Source organism: Equus przewalskii, chromosome 28 (genome assembly GCF_037783145.1).
Source record: "Equus przewalskii isolate Varuska chromosome 28, EquPr2, whole genome shotgun sequence".
In the NCBI taxonomy this organism is placed as follows: domain Eukaryota; kingdom Metazoa; phylum Chordata; class Mammalia; order Perissodactyla; family Equidae; genus Equus; species Equus przewalskii.
Genome location: NC_091858.1, coordinates 2,594,593 through 2,614,438, shown reverse-complemented (window position 1 = coordinate 2,614,438; position 19,846 = coordinate 2,594,593). Strand labels below are relative to the sequence as shown.

The following is a 19,846-nucleotide window of genomic DNA, read 5'->3' as shown; positions in this document are numbered from 1 at the left end:
CGCGACCCCCTCCTCCGCTGCAACGTGGCAGAGGCCAGGCAGCAGGGGTCCTCCCTTCACAGGAGCCGCGTCCAGGACAAACGCTCTTGTCAGACAGCCCTCCACCGAAGGGTCAGTGTGTGTGAGCACGGGGGTTCTGGGTGCTGGGCTGTGGGGGCCAGTCTTGCCTTTTCTTGCTCCTGTGTGTTTTCTGCACAAACAGGTAACAGTAAACTAAGAACAGAAAGGTATGTGAAAAATAAAAGTAACCAAATTATATAGCTTTTATTTTTGTGGGAACTGAACAAAAAACATTATATAGATATTTAGAAAAAGACTTCAGAAGCAAACTTTTGAGGGGCATTTTAATTATAAATTTAATATGGTTGATTAATGAAAAATCACAATGAAGTACCGAGAAAATGTTTGTCGATATAAAAATTTTAGCAGCATTTCCACAGTTTCAGGCTCTAGCATTAGCCGTGCTCCCTCCCTCCCGCTGTCAGAAAAGAGGCCCATGGGGCCACAGCAGAGCATCGGGACGTTCAGCTTAGTAAAGGCCTCAAGGAAATCCTCAAATCCACTGTACCGCCCAATATTTCCCCCTCCCCCCCCGAAGTTTCTAGAGTGTCAAAGCTCTCGCCTCGCCTTTGAGACAGGAATTCCGCTCCTCAGGCTGCAGGGGAGGATGGGGCGGCAGTATGCACCGGACTTGAAATGTAGTGCTCGATCACACGTCCTCACGTCTGTACATTCTCTGACGACACAAAGGGCCACGCGCGAGGCCGCCGGGCTCTGGCCTGGGGCGGCAGTGGCGGGGCAGTGGGGTGGAGAAGCCACCGTGCAACATGCCCACGGCGCGGGCTGGTGCCTCACCACCACACTGTTTTGGGGCAGGTCAGGGCATGGTGGTCTCGCCACATCCCAGGGTAAGGGTGCGATTAATGAGAAGGGGAGACAGACAATATGAAATATAATACTGGCAAACTATTCCCCCGCCTCTTTGGTACTTTCCAAAAGTCTCTGATCACAAAAGCATAAGAGAAGCACACCATTACAAAATTACAGTTTGAAGTATTTACAGAAGCCATTATGATATATTACACATCAATACACAGTATGTGAACAAATTTCCCAGTGAAAGCACTTGTGAACTCTGGTTCCAGTATTACTCAAGAGCACACTGACGTACATACACCTTCCCAAATCTGTATCATCCATCCTGTATCTCACTTATCTTACAGTAATATTAAAGAGGAAAAATATCATTTTCCCATCCATACTTTCCTTTTAAAAGGTTCTTAAAATCTGCCACTGAAATCATTATGTACAAAGATTTCTGAATATTGGGTTCTAGGCAATTCTCTCCACTCCCATTGTGAGTATGTCTGAAATAATGCTACCTATTCTATGTATACAATATATATTTAATATATAAGTAACCGCACCACGTTACATGACCACGACACCAGTTTAATGCACATTATTATGTACAGTAGTTAAGTAGTTCTGGAGGATGCCTCTCTACAGCCTAGGTGAACAGTGTGGTTTGGAACCATTGGGAAGGGACACAGAGAAGCCGGCTGGGAGACAGCCCGTGCGTGGGCAGGACGAGCATGCGGGTGTGAAATGTGGGCACACGCCTCCCACACATACCCACAGCAGAGTATCCCTGTTTACTGGCTGGAAGACGACAAATCACACATATGGAAGGATCCCGTACATGAGGAGAGCCATGATAGCAGCACTGAACAACCCAGCCACCGGGACAGTTACAAACCAGGCCACAAAGATGTTCCGGAAGAGGCGCCAGTCCACAGCCTTCCGGGAGCGGATCCAGCCCACGGCCACCACGGAGCCCACCTGGAGGAGCACAGACAGAATGTGAAAATGGAGGCCCACAAATTTAAACAGGAGACACCGGGGTACATTCAACCAACGCAAACTGCCCATCTTAGAAATAAACTACATAAAATTACCAATTCCTTTCCCTAAATTTGCTAAAAGTTTTAAAAATACTTTATATTTTAGGTATAGTTATTTTAGGATTATTCTATGCAGTATACATTTCTGATGCGCTTTTCCTCCTATATTCTGTTCATCTGCGTGGAACTTTAACCAATTAAATGGTTTTCTCGCACCTTATAAACTAACTACGAACGCCCTTGTTCTACACATTCCCCCGTGTAGGATGCTGCTCACTACAATAGTGAACCTGCTTGATTACATCATGAAATGGCAGGAATGTATCCTTCTAGAATAACAGCATTATGAAATGTTGGAGCTGGAGAAGACCTTTGAGAATATCCAATCCATGTCGTCGCTCGTTTTACAGAGGACAAGCCAGACCCCCGGAGGGCTGGGGCACGGGGAGACACTGTAAATTACGGCGGATCGAGGACTAGAACCCAGGCCTCTTCCTGTGAAACTGGTCTCCACCATCTCAAACTGCCTTGCAGTCCTTGTACTTTAGCTCATTAAAAAAATAAATGAAGCATAAATATTATTGGATCTAAACTGTCATATGCCTCAAAAAATGACAGAGATACTTGAAAATCAGAATATTAATACTGATTTAAATATTTTTCTAAACACAGCACATATTATGGTTTGTTGAAAGTTTGAAAAAGGAAAAAAGACACAATGTTAAGTATTCTAAAAATGAAACTCATAAGAAAGTACAATGCCTGTAACCCGCATGCCTCACTCAGGCTATGGGGAAGCTCAGAGAGTTCAACGGGGTGCCCTTGGCCACCTGGGGGGGATCTTGAAGATCTCCATAAAGCAGGCTTTGTCTCTACCGACGACCCTCAGATACTGCAGAATCAGCAGTGGCCATGCAGGTTCAAATAGCAAGCGGGGTCTAATCACAGAAAACATAAAACCCAACACTGCAAATTGTTTATGGAAGCAAACTGGGACACCAAAAACAGCAGCATATTTAAAGGCAGTTAACCTGACATTTTGTCACCCCAAGCCATGATTAACCAGCAACTCCGGACAGCTCCAGGACAGCAACTGACAACCCACAGGAGGGGTCATCCACACGATGATTGTATGCGAACTCTTGGCTATAACCAGTCTACTGGATGAAGCTGAACTGCTGAGCCAATCCTAGACCGTGCCAGACAATGGAGCTATTCCCACGCATAAGGATTAGCTACGTTCTGCTGGTCCAGATACGGTCAAATCCACAAACACTAGCTCCTGGGATTAAATTCTCCCTGTTACTCACTGTCCCTCCAGAGCACGTCCCTCAGCAGTGCGCTCTCACGTGCCCTGGATTCCTTAGGGAGAATGCGCTCAAGTTTCAATATTTATCCACGCCCTCTTCCTTTCTTAAAACACTTTTTTAAAAAAAGGATAAAAGTAATAATAATAATATTATAGCAAGTTTCTATAATAGGAGGGTTGAACAATTACCCAGAACCCCACTTTTGTCATATTTATATATTCCTTTCTAGTATTTTTATAAATACACCTTTATTTGTAAATAATAGGGTACACTACCATTTCCCTTCTTTAAAAAGAATTAACATTATACTGTTTATAAACATTTTCCCATAGTGCTCACAGCCTCTAGGATTATCACGTAAAATGGTACACCCTTTCGGTGAATGTACCTTAAATTTAACCATTTCCAATTTGCTTCCAATTTTTCCCTATTAGAAATAGTTTTGTGACTAATACATTCATTCATATAGCTTATATTTAGGCTTTAAAAAATACTCCCTGAAATGGATCATTAGTTAAAGGGGGCATTTAAAAAAATATCTTTCCACATGGTAAGGCCAGTTCCTCCTCATCACTTTTCTTTTTAGATCACTTTATGTCCTTGCTAATTTAACCTCCCAAATCAAATCTCATCTTGTAAAGTTATAAGAAAAGTTCAGTTGGGGTTGTATTTGAGGAGAACTGACCTTTTTACAAAATTCAGTTCCCCATCCAATAACAGCACATCTCATACTCAGGTTTCCTTTTACCTCTGAGAAAAGTTGTGTGCCTTTTTCCAATATATCACTCACATTTATTAGGATTATTCTGAAAGACCTTTTATTTTTGCTGCAATTCTGAGGTGTTCTTGTTTTTATTACATTTTCTTACTGGCTATTGCTGACAGACAAGCTCTAGATTTTTGTATTTTTATCATGGACTTGGTTATTTTTACTGAGTTCTAGTAGTGTTTTAGAAATACCTTCTGAATTTTGTCAAATGTCTTTTTTGCATATATCTCAATAGACGTTCATTTGTTGTTTTTTGACGGTTGTTTTTAAAGGACTGCTACGCCATATTATATTGAAGATGTCTGTATACCTTCTTGGGATTCACTCAACACCTGTTGGGCACCTGAGGAGCCAGCCCTGTGTAGGTGCTGGCGGAGGAGAAGACCTGCCTTCAGAGCCTGCTTTCCAGTAATCCAGAGGATCAACTTGGCCCTGCTGAAATGTTCTTTTACCATACTGTTGATGTCATGTATTAGCATCTTAAAGTTTTCTGTCAATATTCACATGTACATATAGCTTTCACGGTGATGGTTTAAAGCAGGTTTTGGTATGAGGGTTATGTAGTACATGCTTTATAGAAGAAATTGGGAAGTTGCCGGTTTTATTTTTTCTCCGACATTCTGGAAAGTTTCTGCCATGTAAGAATTATCTATTCTTTTAAAATGGAAAAGATGAACTAATGAATCCACCCAGAAGTGGAGAGAGCCTGTCCCCTTCCTCTTGGCTTTTTCAGGTGAGAAGAATCGTTCCGGAGAACTTCCTTAATTTCTTCCTATTCCTCTGGTCTGGTTTTCCACTTTCTGTGTCAATATTTATTTGTCAGGTATATTTTTGCAGAAAGTAATTCATTTTATGGATGTTTTCAAATCCTTAGCATACAGCTGTATGGTCTCTTTTAGAAATTAAAAATTCTCCTTTATATCTGTTGTTATGATGTCTTTCTCCTTCTAACTTAATTCCCCTCCCTGCTTTTTCGTACTGTGATTTGATATTATTTTATTAGTAACTACTTTCTTCTCTCCCTCCCCTTCACTATTTTTTTTTAAATTTATCTTGCTTTTATACTTATATCCTTCTTACTATTGCCTCAGAATTTTTATTGTTCTGCACTTTTATAAAATCCTACTTTGAATGTCTGGCTTTTTTTTTTTTTTTTTTTTTTTTTTTTGCTGAGGAAGATTTGCCCTGAGCTAACATCTGTTGCCACGCTTCTTCTATTTTATATATGGGATCCTGCCACAGCATGGCTTGACGAGCAGTGTGTGGGTCTGTGCCCGGGATCCATGTCTGCAAACCCCAGGCTGCTGAAGCAGAGCACACAAACTAAACCGCTATGCCACCAGGTCGGCCCCAAATGTCTAGTTCTTCTATTTTCCCTTTGCTCAATTAAACCATTTAAAGATACGAATTTCATCTGAGAATAACTCTGGTTGCCATAGCTTTTGCAATGTACACACACACGCACACTTACACACACACAGTTTGTTTTTTTTTTCCTAAGAAAGCTACCATTGTAATTCTTAGACTATTTGATTCAACTGTTACATAAAAGGAGAATTTAAAAATGTCCAAGGGGACACAGCTCCTTTTTCCAACACATAATAAATTCCTAGCTTAATTGTGATTAGAGATTATGTTTAGTACAACTTCTGTTCTTTTTTGCCCTAAAGATTGGCACCTGAGCTAAAATCTGTCACCAATCTTCTTTTTTTCCCCCTTCTTCTCCCCAAAGCCCCCCCCCTCCCCCCCCCCCCACCCAGTACATAGTTGTGTATATTCTAGTTGTAGGTTATTCTGGCTCTGCTATGTGGGATGCCGTCTCACACGGCTTGACGAGCAGTGCTGGGTCCGGGTCCGGGGCCAGGATCCAAACTGGCAAAACCCCGGGGCACCAGCGGAGCCTGAAAACTTAGCCACTCGGCCACAGGGCCAGCCCCTGTTCTTATTTTATAGTGAATTTTATCGTGGCTTTCTGAATTTATGATTTTTATAAATGTTTCATGATACTTGACAAGAAGGCATATGATCAGTAGTGTAAAATTTGATGTACCTTTATTAATTATAGTGCTCTAAATCTATTGTTCAATACTTTACTGATTATGTCTTTGGCTGATATAAAATGGTATTCTTAGCTGTGTTCTGAACTTCCCTCCTAATAAGTTGAGTGTGTTTCCAGCTGAAGGCCACCATCAGGCACTAACAGCAATAGAATCATTGAGAAGTAGGGGACCCAGGGTGCAAGAATTGGAAAACTAAACTAGAAATTATCATCCTAAATTTTTAAATCGGTAGTATTTCCTGTAAGCTGTTCCAAATCCAAAGGCTAGCTGAATAATCATCAAAGTCATCAACAGAGATGAATAACGTAATTCACAAAAAAGAATGATCCTAAACCACCTCAACGCAGAACTAAAGCATTTTGGATAACACCAGCGTGAATTCCTATTAGAGAGCTCACAGGTGAGTGTCTGGGTTCCATAGTGGCCCCGTCTGTCGTAAGTTAGGGCTGCAGACCAACGCCGATTCAGTTCACAGAAGGGAAGAACAATTAACAAATTACTGAAACGTACATCTGTGGATGCTTTTATTTTAAAGACTCATTTCTGTTCCTTTAATCAAGGCTTTTGACTTGAACCACAGGTATTATCCCAGGAAAATATCTAGTGGCTGTGCCCTCTGACATGAAACAGAAAAATGTGTAACACTGAAATGCTTAGAGAAAGTGAAACTTATAATCAAAGGAGACTGTTTCATGCATGCCTTCTGGAATAAAATGTGACAACATTTTTCTAATTATTCTCTTCCAAATTATACATTCAGCTAACACTTATAAACGTTTTAAACAGGATACCATAAAACTTAAACTATGCACTTCGCTATATACACTTAGAAGGAAGCACGAATAAACGAAATCTACCCAGATAAATTCAAAAGCTCATTTTCTTTTTCTTTTTTGAGGAAGATTAGCCCTGAGCTAACATCTGCTGTGAATCCTCCTCTTTTTGCTGAGGAAGACTGGCCCTGAGCTAACATCCGTGCCCATCTTCCTCTACTTTATAGGTGGGACATCTACCACAGCATGGCTTGCCAGGTGGTGCCATGTCCACAGCCGGGATCCAAACTGGTGAACTCTGGGCCACCAAAGCGGAACGTGCACACTTAACGGCTGCACCACTGGGCCGGTCCTCAAAAGCTCATTTTCAAAAATAGTTTCCATCTTTCTTCCTGCCAATTTCCCAACTTTTGCCCACCTTCTGACAGAGGTAGCTCTAAACACGAAACCTAACATGTGGATGGGAGAGGAAGCAAAGAGCTGGAGAAGTCCAACACAGGCTATGATTATTCCTGAAAATACGACGTGGTTCAGTGACGATTTCATGTGGACACCAACACGTTTTGAATGCTTCCACACTCGCGGTTTTGCTCGCACAGGGCCTCATTCTTAACGCCATCCTATGTCTCATATTTCATCCGACATTTGCCATTTGGGGACTGTCGCATACAGAAGAAACATGTGGTCTGAGAGAATAAGGCTGATGGGGTGACAGCAACTGTGAAGCCCACTTGGCCTTCCTGTGATCTGCACTTTGCTCTCCCGTCCACTGCCAGCTCTTGAGAGCCAGGACTCGGTCCGTTAGCTGCTGCAGTGACCAGCTCTTGGCTCTGGCCACAGTCGACGACAGTGGACAAACCCACTAGTATCCAAGTGGAGCCCTGTCTCACGTCTGCCTGAGGGACGAAATCCACCGTGGTCCCACGTCAAGGAGACTTGTTTTAAGCGCCAATGAGCTATCCTAACACTACTTATCGTCAGCTCTAAGGAAACAGAACCCACCATACGATCTGTATAGACATTTTAGGATGATGGTAACACACATTTATTCAGTAAGGTCCTGTATGAACTGGACATAAATCTGTAGTACTATAAATATAAATATCGGGGAAATGCCATTTAAAGATAATATCAAACTGTAGTATTTTACAGGCATTTTATACTTTTCACCTACTTCTATTATGTATTAAAGAGTTTAGTGGTATTAGCAACCTTAGCATTGTGAGTTATAACACTTCACACGTTAGTATAGGTTAGACTGCCAACATAGTTAAGCAACAAGAACAACCTAGAAAACCAAACTTGTGCTGTGTCTTCCAGAGACCGTTCAAGTGGTGTGTAGGAGTGTGCCTCACTGGGCTTGCTCACGTGCAGGGTTAACCACTAAGAAGGTGAAGGAACGTGCATTTAAACCCAGCCCAGAAGCCGCCTGGCGCCTCGAGCAGGGCTGCAGGCGGGCGCGGGCGGGAGGGCCGCGCGCTCCGCGGGCTTCCACGCGGGAAACACTCCACGGCCGCGCGCTCTCGCGCAAGTCCGAAACGCCCCGAGTCAGACGCCGACCGCGAACCACCGGGAGGGGCGCCCGCGGGCCGCGGGCCTCTGGGCGACGCGCACGCCGTGCCGGCCCCTCCGCTCGGCCCCTCCCCGGCCGTGTGATCTGGAGCAGGGGACTCGGCCTTTCTGGGCTTCGCTCTTCTCCTTGGTCCAGCAGGGAGCGTCCGCACCCACCTCAGAGGCCCCTGCGAGGCCGAGAGGAGCCGCGGCGGCGGCGCCGGGACGAGCAGGCGCGCGCCCGCGTGGGGCTGCGCCGGGGCCCCGCCTCCGGAAGCCGCCGTGTTCCACCGCAAACGGGGCTCACGCCGCCCCCCTGCCAGGGCTGCGTGGGGACTGCACGCCTGCTGTGCGTGCGAGCACTGCACCCCGCGCCGGGCGCTCTGCAGACAGAGGGGAAGGGACTTTGATAAGGAAGGTTCGTCGGAATTGAGGTTCTCCTATACTGTCCTGTAGGCTTATCTTCTACGGCAAAAAAGGAAAACACAGAAAAACCCCTTTCCCACGAGGCTGCTTCCCCAGCGCAGAGCTCCCGCGCCGTCAGCCGCCGCTGAGCGGCCGTGCCCGTTTGGTGGGACCCGTTTCTAACGTGGCCGGGGGTGAGCCGTGGGTAGTGTAGATGGCTATCCCCGTGCGGTCGCTGCGGCCGCCCTGGGGCCTGCGGCTGTCCCCCCGCAGCAGGTGCAGCGGAGTTCTTCTTGCATCACGCGAACACACGGACCTAGGAGAAATCTGGAAGCGCCGTCTGCCTTGTTGAGGTGAGTGGACGTGTGTGTACAGGAGGCCCGCTGAGGGTGTCCAAGAAATCGCTCCGGGACTGGGCAGCCCGGGTCTCAGACCTGCGTGCTAGGCCGGCCTGCCCCCTGGGTGACCTCGGATAACTGCGTCCGTCACGAGCCTCTTCCTCTTCCTGGATCGTCGAGGCTCCTCGCCCCAGCGTCCCCCACCGCGACCAGGAGCTCCGTCTCGCCCAGCCCCGAGGAGCTGGCGTTCCCCCCACTGGGAACTCACTCTAAGGCAGCGTGGGCCTGTGACCGTCATCTCAGGAAAAAGGGGAACCAGCTGTCTGAGCATCCCACTGAGAGGATTCCTGCTCTCTCGGCGCCGCCGTCCACTCCCGGGCCCCTCCGAGCCCGGAGCGTGGTTAGGGACGCGACTTCGCCGGCAAACTCGCCGTGGGAACGACGAGCCACGGGCGCAGGGAGGGTGCCGCGCACGCGTTCGACGGGGCGTCCGGCCGCGCATGCGCCACAGCAGCACGGTCCGCTCCGCCGCAGGAGGCCCGCGCGCACACGCGGCTGGCTCGCAGAGCCCGCGCCCCGGGCCGGGCCCCACAGCCGCGGGCACAGCCCCGCCGCTCAGCCCCGGACGGCAGCGACCCCGCGGCCCGGCGGGCGCCCGCTCGGCCTACCTTGCAGTGTGTGGTGCTGACGGGAAGTCCCACGTTGGAGGCGATCACCACCGTGAATGCCGAGGCCAGCTCAATGGTGAAGCCGCTGCGGAGGGGACAAGGGACACATCACAGGGGCTGTTTGGGGGGCCTCACCCACACCCCGGGGGCCCAGAGTCTCGCCGGAACGCTCTTTGGGCGGCCCGTGGACTGCTGACTGGGCCAGATGACATTCACAGAGCAGGACCTGTGCACAATGGCCACGTTCACACGAAGAGTGCATGACACTGCTTACAGGCCACGCAGCCTGGTCCTCTGATACGTTTTCCAAAACCACACGCCGCAGTAACTGGGTCAGCAATGCTTGCGGTGTGAAAATGGTCAGTCATTTCTCAAGTGGCATAGGAAAAATGATGCTCTTATTTTTAGAATGTGTACTTATTATGAAAAGTGAATTTTTTCTCAGATTACTAACTTCTCTTCAAATCAATCTTAGAAACTTTCACTAAAATGAATTTCAGGGGGAAACTTTCGAGGAGGAGATTTCTTGCACTAGGTAGTTCTCAGTTTTAGGTGTATCCTGAAAGTGCTCTTCTAAGTTTATTTAACCCCTAACACATCTGACGCCTACACAACAGAAGGACCACAGACAAACCCTGCGGGAGAAGCTCCCAGACGCCCCCAGGCCGCCGAGGCGCCCCCCCCCGGCAGAGCTGGGGAGGGTCCCCAGGGGTCCTCAGGAGGGTGGCGGGGGAGAAGGGTGGCTGGTGTGGCCGAGGATGTTGGGGCGGCCGGCCCTGCGCCGCGGGGCAGTTTGCGTGGGCTCCCTCCCACTCGCTCCTGGACGTCACGCGGGAAAGACCGCCAGTGGGAGCGCACGGGGGCTGCAGAGTGCCCGCTGCTGTTCCTCCTCCCTCCTGCTCTGCTTCAGCTTCTCCTCCCTTCCACCCTCCCACCCCTCTCGTCTTTCCTCCCTCATCTCAGTGCCACTGTGCGTGGGGGCCGAGGAGTGCACAAGGGCGGGCGGTGACGGGGGGGAGGGGTGCAGCAAAGGTCGGGGGCATGCTCCCCTCGGCCCCTCTCCTCCCTGTGGCTGCGGAGCGGCCGTGCCGGGCGTCGGGGCAGAAGAGCGGCGAGGGCTTTGCAGCCGCGGGACGAGCCCGCGGCCGGCCCGCACCCTGGCTTACCTGGAAGGGGTGATGGGAGTGAGGTCTCTCCCCATGGTCTGGATAACTCTTCGCCCCCAGATCCAGAGACCCGTACAAATGCCAACGCCTCCATAGAACAGCAGCCAGACGGGAGTAGCGGCCTCCTGCAGGACTGCGCCGTGCTCGTAAATCAGCCACAGGGCCACCAGGGGGCCAATGGCATTACTGGGAGGAGGAGAGGTTAGTTACGCAGACGTCCTGTGCGCACACAAACGGCCCTGTGCACAGCGTGCAGTACTTCTCAGGCCTGAGGACAGCCCGTTTTACGGTGGCTTGCCTACAGAATCTAGTGGTGATAAAAATGATCTAATATTTTTTGAGGTAAAAACAGGTAATAGAAAACTTACCACCTTAATGAGTTTTAAGTGTACAGTTCAGCATGTTAAATATCTGCACACTGCTGTGAAACAGATCTCCAGCACGTTTCATCTTGCACATCTGAAACTCTATACCTAAGCAACAGTAATCCCCTTTGCCCCCTGCCCCCAGTAACCGCCATCTTACTTCCTGTGTCTATGAATGTGACTCCTCTAGGGACCTCATCTAAGTGGAATCATACAGTGTTTGTCTTTGTGACTGGCTGATTTCACTTAGCATAATACCCTCAAGATTCATGCATGTTGTAGCATAAATCAGAATTTCCTTTCTTTTTAAGGCTGAATGTTCCACTGTATATTTATATATACCACACTTTCTTTATCCACTTATCAGATGATGGACATTTGGGTTGCTCCCACCTCCTGGCTATAGTGAATAATGCTGCAAGGGCCCCGGGCGGACAAATGTCTCGAGACCCTGCTTTCAATTTTTTTGGGTAAATACGCGGAAGGGGCATCACTGGGTCACACGGCAGTTCTATTTTGAATCTTCTGAGGACCCTCCAGACTGTTTCCCATAGCAGCTGCACTATTTTGCATTCTCATCAACAGTGCACAAGGATTCCAATTTCTTCATATCCTTGCCAACACTTGTTATTTTCTGGGTTTTTTTTTTTTTTTTTGAAATAGTAGCCATCTTAATGGGCTTGTGATTTACCAATTATCTTCGAAGTACTGAAAAATCACAAGAAGTGGACACAAAAAACAAGTTCTTTTTTCTCTTCCATTTTTTCTCTATTTCGTTCTATTTTCACCACCAGCACTGCTGCTAATATTAGCTACCAATCTTGGGCCGCCGCGTCAGGCTCCACACTATGGGATCACAAACATTATTACTAACCATTAGTTCTCACACCCATCCTGCAAACTAGGTGTTGCACCTCTCATTTTACTGATGAGGAAACTCATGCTAAAGTCACGTCCCCAGCAGCAGGCAGGACTGGGATGGGAGCTCAAGACTCACTCAGGCGCTCATGCCCTTTCCCCTAGACCTGCCACTCAGGTTCTTAGTAGCCACACACTGACTTTTGTTTTTAATGCTACAGCTTTCAAAAACAATTTTTAGGGCCTGGCCCCATGGCCGAGTGGTTAAGGTTCCATGTGCTCTGCTTCGGTGGCCTGGGTTCACAGGTTTGGATCCTGGGTGCAGACCTACTCCACTCACCAGCCACGCTGTGGAGGTGTCCCACATACAAAAAAATGGAGGAAGATTGGCATAGATATTAACTCAGGGCTAATCTTCCTCAAGCAAAAAAAGGAGGAGGATTGGCAGTGGATGTTAGCTCAAGGCAAATCTTCCTCAGCAAAAAAACTTAAGACCATTTCTTTAGAGCAGTTTAAGGTTCACAGTGAAACTAAGGAGAAGGTACAGAGATTTTCCATATACCCTCTGCCCCACACATGCATAACCTCCTCACCATCAACATCCCCCACCAGGGAAGAACATCTGTTACAACTGATGAACCTACACTGACACAAGAGAACCATCCAAAGTCCACAGTTTGCATTAGGGTTCACTCTTGGTGTTGTCCAGTCTCTGGGTTTAGACAAATGTACAATGACACGTAGCCATCATTATAGTATCATATATAATAGTTTCATTGCCCTAAAAAGCCCTCTGTGCTCCACCTGTTCATCCATCCCCCCACCTAACCCCCTGATGTTTTTCCTGTCTCCGTTGTTTTGCCTTTTCCAGAACGTCATATAGTTGGAATCATACGGTATTCTCAGATTGGCTGCTTTCACATAGCAATATGCATTTAAGTTTCCTGCATGTCTTTTCATGGCTTAACAGCTCATTTCTTTTCAGCACTGAATAATGTTCCATTGTCTGGATGGCCCAGTTTTACCCACTCACCTACTGAAGGACATCTTGGTTGCTTCCAGCTTTTGGCAATTATAAACAAAGCTGCTATATACATCCATGTGCAGGTTTTCGTGTGGACGTAAGTTTTTAACTCCTTTGGGTAAATACCAAGGAGTGTGACTGCTGGATCACATGGTAAGACTATGTTTAGTTTTTTTTTAACTTGTTATTGAGATTATGATAGTTTACAACCTTGTGAAGTTTCAGTTGTACATTATTGTCAGCCGTGTTGTAGGTGCACCCCTTCCCCCTCCGCGCCCTCCCCCACCCCCTTTCCCCTGGTAGCCACTAATCTGTTCTCTGTCTACATGTTCAGCTGCCATATATGAGTGGAGTCATACAGAAATTGTCTTTCTCTATCTGGCTTATTTCACTTAACAGAATACCCTCCAGGTCCATGCATGTTGTTGTGAATAGGACGATTTTATCCTTTTGTATGGCTGAGAAGACTAGGTTTAGTTTTTAATCAACTGCCAAACTGTCTTCCGAGGTGGCTGTCCCCTTTTGCGTCCCCACCGGCCGTGAGCGGGAGTTGTTGCTGCACGTCCTCGTCCGCATTTGGCGTTGCTAGTGTCCCGGATTTTGGCCATTCCAACAGTTGTGTAATAGGATCTCATTGCTGTTTTAATTTGCATTTCCCTGATGACATATGACGTAGAGCATCTTTTCATGTGCCTATTTGCCATCTGTATATTTTGTTTGGTGAGGTGTCTGGTAAGATCTTTGGCCCATTTTTTAATTGGGTTGTTTGTTTTCTTATTGTTGAGTTTTAAGAGTTCTTTGTATAATAATCTTTTATCAGATGTGTCTTCTGCAAATATTTTCTCTAAGTTTGCGGCTTATATTCTCATTCTCTTGACATTGTCTTTTGCCCTGCAGAAGTTTTCAATTTTAATGAAGTCTTTCATGGATTGTGCCTCTGGTGTTGCATCTAAAATGTCATCACCATACTCAGGTCATCTAGGTTTCCTCTTGTGTTATCTGCAGGAGTTTTATAGTTTTGCACTTTACATTTATGTTTGTGATCCATTTTGCACTGATGTTTGTGACAAGTGTAAGGTCTGTGTTCCGATCCATTTTTTCGCATGTGGATGTCCAGTTGTTCCAGCACCACTGAAGAGACTCTTTGCTCCTTTGTATTATCTTTGCTCCTGTGTCAAAGATCAGTTGACTATATCTACGTGAGTCTACTTCTGGGCTCTCTGTTCCGTTTCATTGATTTGTCTGTTCTTTCACCAATACCACACTGTCTTGATTACGGTGGCTTTATAGTTAGTCTTGCAGTTGGGTAGTGTCAGTGCTCCAATTTCCTCCTTCAGTACTGTGTTGGCTATTCTGGGTCTTTTGCCTCTGCACATAAACTTTGGAATCAGTTTGTCGATATCCACAAAATAACTTGCTGGGATTTTGATTGGGATTGCATTGAATTTATAGATAAAGATGGGAAGAACTGACATCTTGATAACATTGAGTCTTCTTATCCTTGAACATGGAAAATCTCTCCGTTTATTTAGTTGTTTGATTTCATTCATCAGTTTTGTATTTTTCTGCATATAGATCTTGTATATATTTTATTAGATTTCTACCCAAGTATTTCATTTTCAGGGGTGCTAATGTGAATGGTGTTGTGTTTTTAATTTCAAATTCCATCTGTTCTTTGCTGGTATGTATGGAAAACAATTGGCTTTTGCACGTTAACCTTGTATCCTGCAACTTTGCTATAACTGCTTATTAGTTCCAGGAGGTTTTTTAAAATTGATTCTTTCAGATTTTCTACATAGACGATCACATCATCTGTGAACAAAGACAGTTTTATGTCCTCCTTCCCAATACACCTTTACACCAATACACCTTTACACCAATGCACCTTTAACTTCCAGCGCGGTGTTGAAAAGGAATGGTGAAAGGGGACATCCTTGCCTTGCTCCTAATCTCAGTGGGAAAGCTTTGAGTTTCCCACCATTAAGTCTGATGTCAGCTATAGGTTTTTTTGTAGGTTTCTTGATCAAGTTGAGGAAGTTCTCTATTCCTAGTTTACTGAGAGTTTTTTATCATAATAGGTGGTAGACTTTAAATGCTTTTTCTGCATGTATTGACATGATCATGTGATTTTTATTTTTTAGCCTGTTGACGTGATGGATTACACTAATTGATTTTTGAACATTAAATCAGCCTTGCATACCTGCGATAAACCTCACTTGGTCATGGTGTATAATTCTGTTTATACATTGTTGGATTCAATTTACTAATATTTTGTTGAGGATTTTTGCATCTATGTTCATGAGAGATATTGGTCTGCAGTTTTCTTTTCTTGTATTGTCTTTCCCTGGTTTTGGTAAAAGGGTAATTCTGGCCTCATAGAATGAGTTAGGAAGTATTCCCTCTACTTCTATTCTCTGAAAGAGACTATAGAGTATTGGTATATTTTCTTCCTTAAATGTTTGGTAGAATTCACCAGTGAACCCATCTGGGCCCAATGCTTCTGTTTTGGAAGGTTATTAATTATTGATTCAATTTCTTTAATAGATGTAGGCCTATCAGATAGTCTGTTTCTTCTTGTGTAAGTTTTGGCATATTGTGTCTTTCAAGGAATTGGTCCATTTCATCCAGGTTATCAAACTTGTGGGCATAGAGTTGTTCACAGTATTGCTTTATTATCTTGTTAATGTCCATGGGGTCTATAGTGATGTCTCCTCTTTCATTTCTGATACTAGTACTTTCTGTCCTCTCTTTTTTTCTTAGATAGTCTGGCTAGAAGTTATTAACTTTATTGATGTTTTCAAAAACCCACTTTTAGTTTCAATGATTTTCTCTATTGACTTTAATTTCATTGATGTCTACTCTAATTCTTATTATTTCTTCTGCTTACTTTGCATTTAATTTGCTCTTGTTTTTTGAGCTTTCTAGGGTGGAAAACTTAGATTATTGATTTTATATCTTTCTTCTTTCCTAATATATGCATTCAATGCTATACATTTCCATCTAAGCCCTGTTTCCACTGATTCTCATAAATTTTGATGTGTTTTCATTTTCATTTAGTTCAAAATATTCTAAAATTTCTCTTGATAGTTCTTCTTTGATCCATGTGTTATTTCAAAGTATGTTGTTTAATCTCCAAGTATTTTGGGATTTTCCAGTTATGTTTCTGTTATTGACTTCCAGCTCAATTTCATTGTGGTCTGAGAGCAGACATTTTATTAGTTCTTTTTATTTTTTCAGAGCATCATGTCAGGGTACGTAATGTTGATGTGTCTTATTACTAATGATGTTAACCTTGATCACTTGGTTAAGATAGTGTCTGCTAAGTTTCCTCACTATAAAGTTATTATTTTTCCCTTTATAATTAATATATATCTTGGGAGAGATCCTTTAAGACTATGCAAATATCCTATTTCTCCTTAAACTTTTGCCCACTAATTTTAGCATCTATTGGTTGATCTTACCCACAACAATTATTACCTGTAGTGTTTACCAAATGGTATCTCAGTGTTATTTATTTATTTAGGCTACATGGAAATAAGCCAATATCATGGCTAGTGTAGGAGTAGGTCTTCTGCACCAAGGCCTTTTCTTGAGAGCCTTTTACACTGGCTTAAAAGGAACAGAGACAAATGTGGCTCAGACAAATATGGCTGGAAAAAAAATCACACCAATCCCAAAAGAATTAGAAATGGCAGTGGTGACCAAAATCAGATTTTTAAGCTGGAAAACTTGGAAAAGTTTGGGTATTTGTTTGTTTCTTCTTGAAAAGCTGTAACAGTTTATTAAAAAGCCCAACCAGCCTTATCACAGACGCAGGGGAGGAAGTCAGAGCAGTCACATCAGCTATCCCATGATTCTCTACTCTTGTTTTTTTTTTTTACAACTATTTGTTGGCTGTTTTTTTTTTTTCTTCCCCCTTTCTTTACTCTTTTTGTTTGTTTTATTTTTACAGGTGCACTTCCATCCCTAATTTTCTAAGTTATTTTTATAAAGTGGATGTTGAAGGTATTAAAGACATTTAAGACTCATGATACATTTACTCAAGTGATCATATAATTTTCTCTTTTAACTTATTAACATGCTACCTTGCATTAATATATTTTCTAATGGGAAACCAAATTTTATTTCACTATTAGAACTTTATTGGCCAATTCTGCATGGGGTGTCTGTATGTGAACTGAAAATTGATTAAATGAATTCGCTAATATTTATAGGATTTTAATTTTACCTTCATTGAAATTGTTCGATAACTTTTTTACACCTCTTTCACCCATTTCTTCCCCCCTACCCTGCCCCCTACCTTGGTTCTATTCTTTTAGATGTGTTAGGGTCTGTTTTATTACCCAGAATGTGGCCTGTCTTGCTGACTGTCCCATGTGAGCTTGAGAAGAATGTAAATCCTGCTGTTGGATGCAGTGGTCTATTGATGTAAATTATACCCAGGTGATTGATGGTGGTGTTGAGTCCAACTATGTCCTTACTGATTTTCTGGCTACTGGATCTGTCCATGTCTGCTCTGTCTGAAATCAACATAGCTACTCCTGCTCTCTTTTGACCAGTGTTAGCATGGTGTATTTTCCTCCTTCCATTTACTTTTAATCCATCTGTGTCTTTATAGTTAAAGTGGGTTTCATGTAGACGACATACAGTTGGGTCTTGTTTTTTGATACAATCTCTGTCCTTTAATTGGTGCATTTAGACCACTGACAGTCAAAGTGATTATTGCTACAGTTGGATTAATACCTACCATATTTGTTACTGTTTTCTATTTGCTGCCCTTGTTCTTTGTTCTTGTTTTTCTCTTCTAATTTTTTTTACCTTTGGTGTTTTAATTGAACATTTTATATGATTCTATTTTCTTCCCTTTCTTAGCATATCAGTTATGCTTTTTCAAAAAAACTTTTAGCAGTTGCCCTAGAGATTGCAATATATACCTACAGCTAATTCCAGTTCACTTTCAAGTACCACTATACCACTTCACAGGTAGTGTAGGTCCTTGAAATAAAAAAATAATCCTAATTCCTCCCTCCTATTCCATGTATCATTGCTTTCATTCATTTCACTCAATATACGCATACATAAGCATACATATGTGTGCGTGTATATATATATATATATAAAAAATACATATATACATATATCTAGTTTAATTCAATTGTGGTCTGAGAGCAGACACTGTATTATTTCTATTCTTTCAAATTTGTTCAGATGTGTTTATATAGTAAACTATAGATATATGTACATATATGTAATTATATACATGTACATATAATAATACATAAGCATATATAATTATTTTGAATCAACTGTTATGTTAGATTAAGAATAAAAAACATAAAAATTTCTTTACCTTCACCGATTCCTTCTTTGATGCTCTCTTACTTTCTGCAGAGCTGAGTTTCTGACCTATATTATTTTCCTTCTCTCTATAGAATTTCTTTTAGCATTTCTTATAAGGCAGGTCTACTGGCAACAAATTCCCTCCATTTTTGTTTGTTTATGAAAGTGTTTCTCCTTCACTTTTGAAGGACAATTTCACAGGGTACACAATTCTAGGTTGGTGTCGTTTTTCTCTCAACACTTGAAATATTTCACTCTACTCTCTTCTGCTTGTGTGGTTTCTGAGAGGAGTGGGATGTAACTCTTATCTTTGTTCCTCTATAGGTAAGGTGTTTTTTCCCTCTGGTTTCTTTCAGGACTTTTTATCTTTGATTTCCTGTAGTTCAAAAATGTTATGCCTAGGTTTAGGGATTTTTTCTGCATTTATCCTGCTTGGCATTCTCTGAGCTTCCTGGATCTGTGGTTTGGTGTCTGGCATTAATTTAGGGAAATTCTCAGTCATTATTGTTTCAAATGTTTCATCTGTCCGTTTCTCTCTTTCTTCTCCTTCTGGTATTCCCATTATATGTATGTCACACCTTTCATAATGGTCACATAGTCCTTGGATATTCTGTCTGTATTTTTTTAACCTTTGTTCTCTTTGCTTTTTGGTTTTTGAGGATTCTGTTGAGATATCCTCTGGCTCAGAGATTCTTTCCTCAGCCATGTCCAGTCTACTAACAAGCCCATCAAAGGCATTCTTTGTTTTTATTACAGTGTTTTTTAATCTGTAGTATTTCTTTTGGTTCTTTCTTAGGATTTTCTTCTTTCTCCTTACATTGCCCATCTCTTCTTACATGCTGTTTCCTTTGTCCATTAAGCATACTAATCATAGTTGTTTCAACCTCACAGTCTGATAATTCCAACATCCCTGCCATGTCTGGTTCTAATGTTTGCTCCGTCTCTTCAAATTGTGCTTTTTGCCTTTCGGTCTGCTTTGTAATTTTTACTTGATAGCCAGATATGATGTACTGGGTAAGAGGAAGCACTGTACACAGGCCTTAGTGGCGTGGGGGGAAGGAGTGTGGAAGGGGAAGTTTCTGGAGTCCTAGGACCAGGTCTCAGTCTTTCAGTGAGCCTGTGCCTCTGGACTGCGAGCCTGACAGGTGCTTCTCAGTCTTTTTTCTCCTTCTTATGTAGGACAGGATGGCTCGGGTGGGCTGGAGTTGGGTATTTCCCCTTCCTTGGTGAATTAGGCTCTGATAATACCCTCACAAGTTAGGCTCTGGTTAACTAGTTTCCCCTGAGGGCGGGCCTTGTTAAAACACAGTGCTCT

The 19,846-nt window shown here is 43.8% G+C and overlaps 1 protein-coding gene across 36 annotated transcripts in view; it reads right to left on the bottom strand.

Annotated features, from left to right (window-relative positions):
- Positions 1-330: 330 nt before the first annotated feature.
- The window catches only part of SLC20A2 (solute carrier family 20 member 2), a 106,460-nt gene continuing 86,944 nt past the window's right edge, over positions 331-19,846 (bottom strand). For all 36 annotated transcript variants that reach the window (XM_070598714.1, XM_070598715.1, XM_070598728.1 and 33 more), the window contains 3 exons: positions 10,945-11,130; positions 9,779-9,863; positions 331-1,842 (listed from right to left, as the gene is read on the bottom strand). In XM_070598714.1, coding sequence (XP_070454815.1) covers positions 1,678-1,842; positions 9,779-9,863; positions 10,945-11,130 — 436 coding nt within the window. In that variant the 3' untranslated portion in view covers positions 331-1,677. The remainder of the gene's footprint in view (positions 1,843-9,778; positions 9,864-10,944; positions 11,131-19,846) is intronic.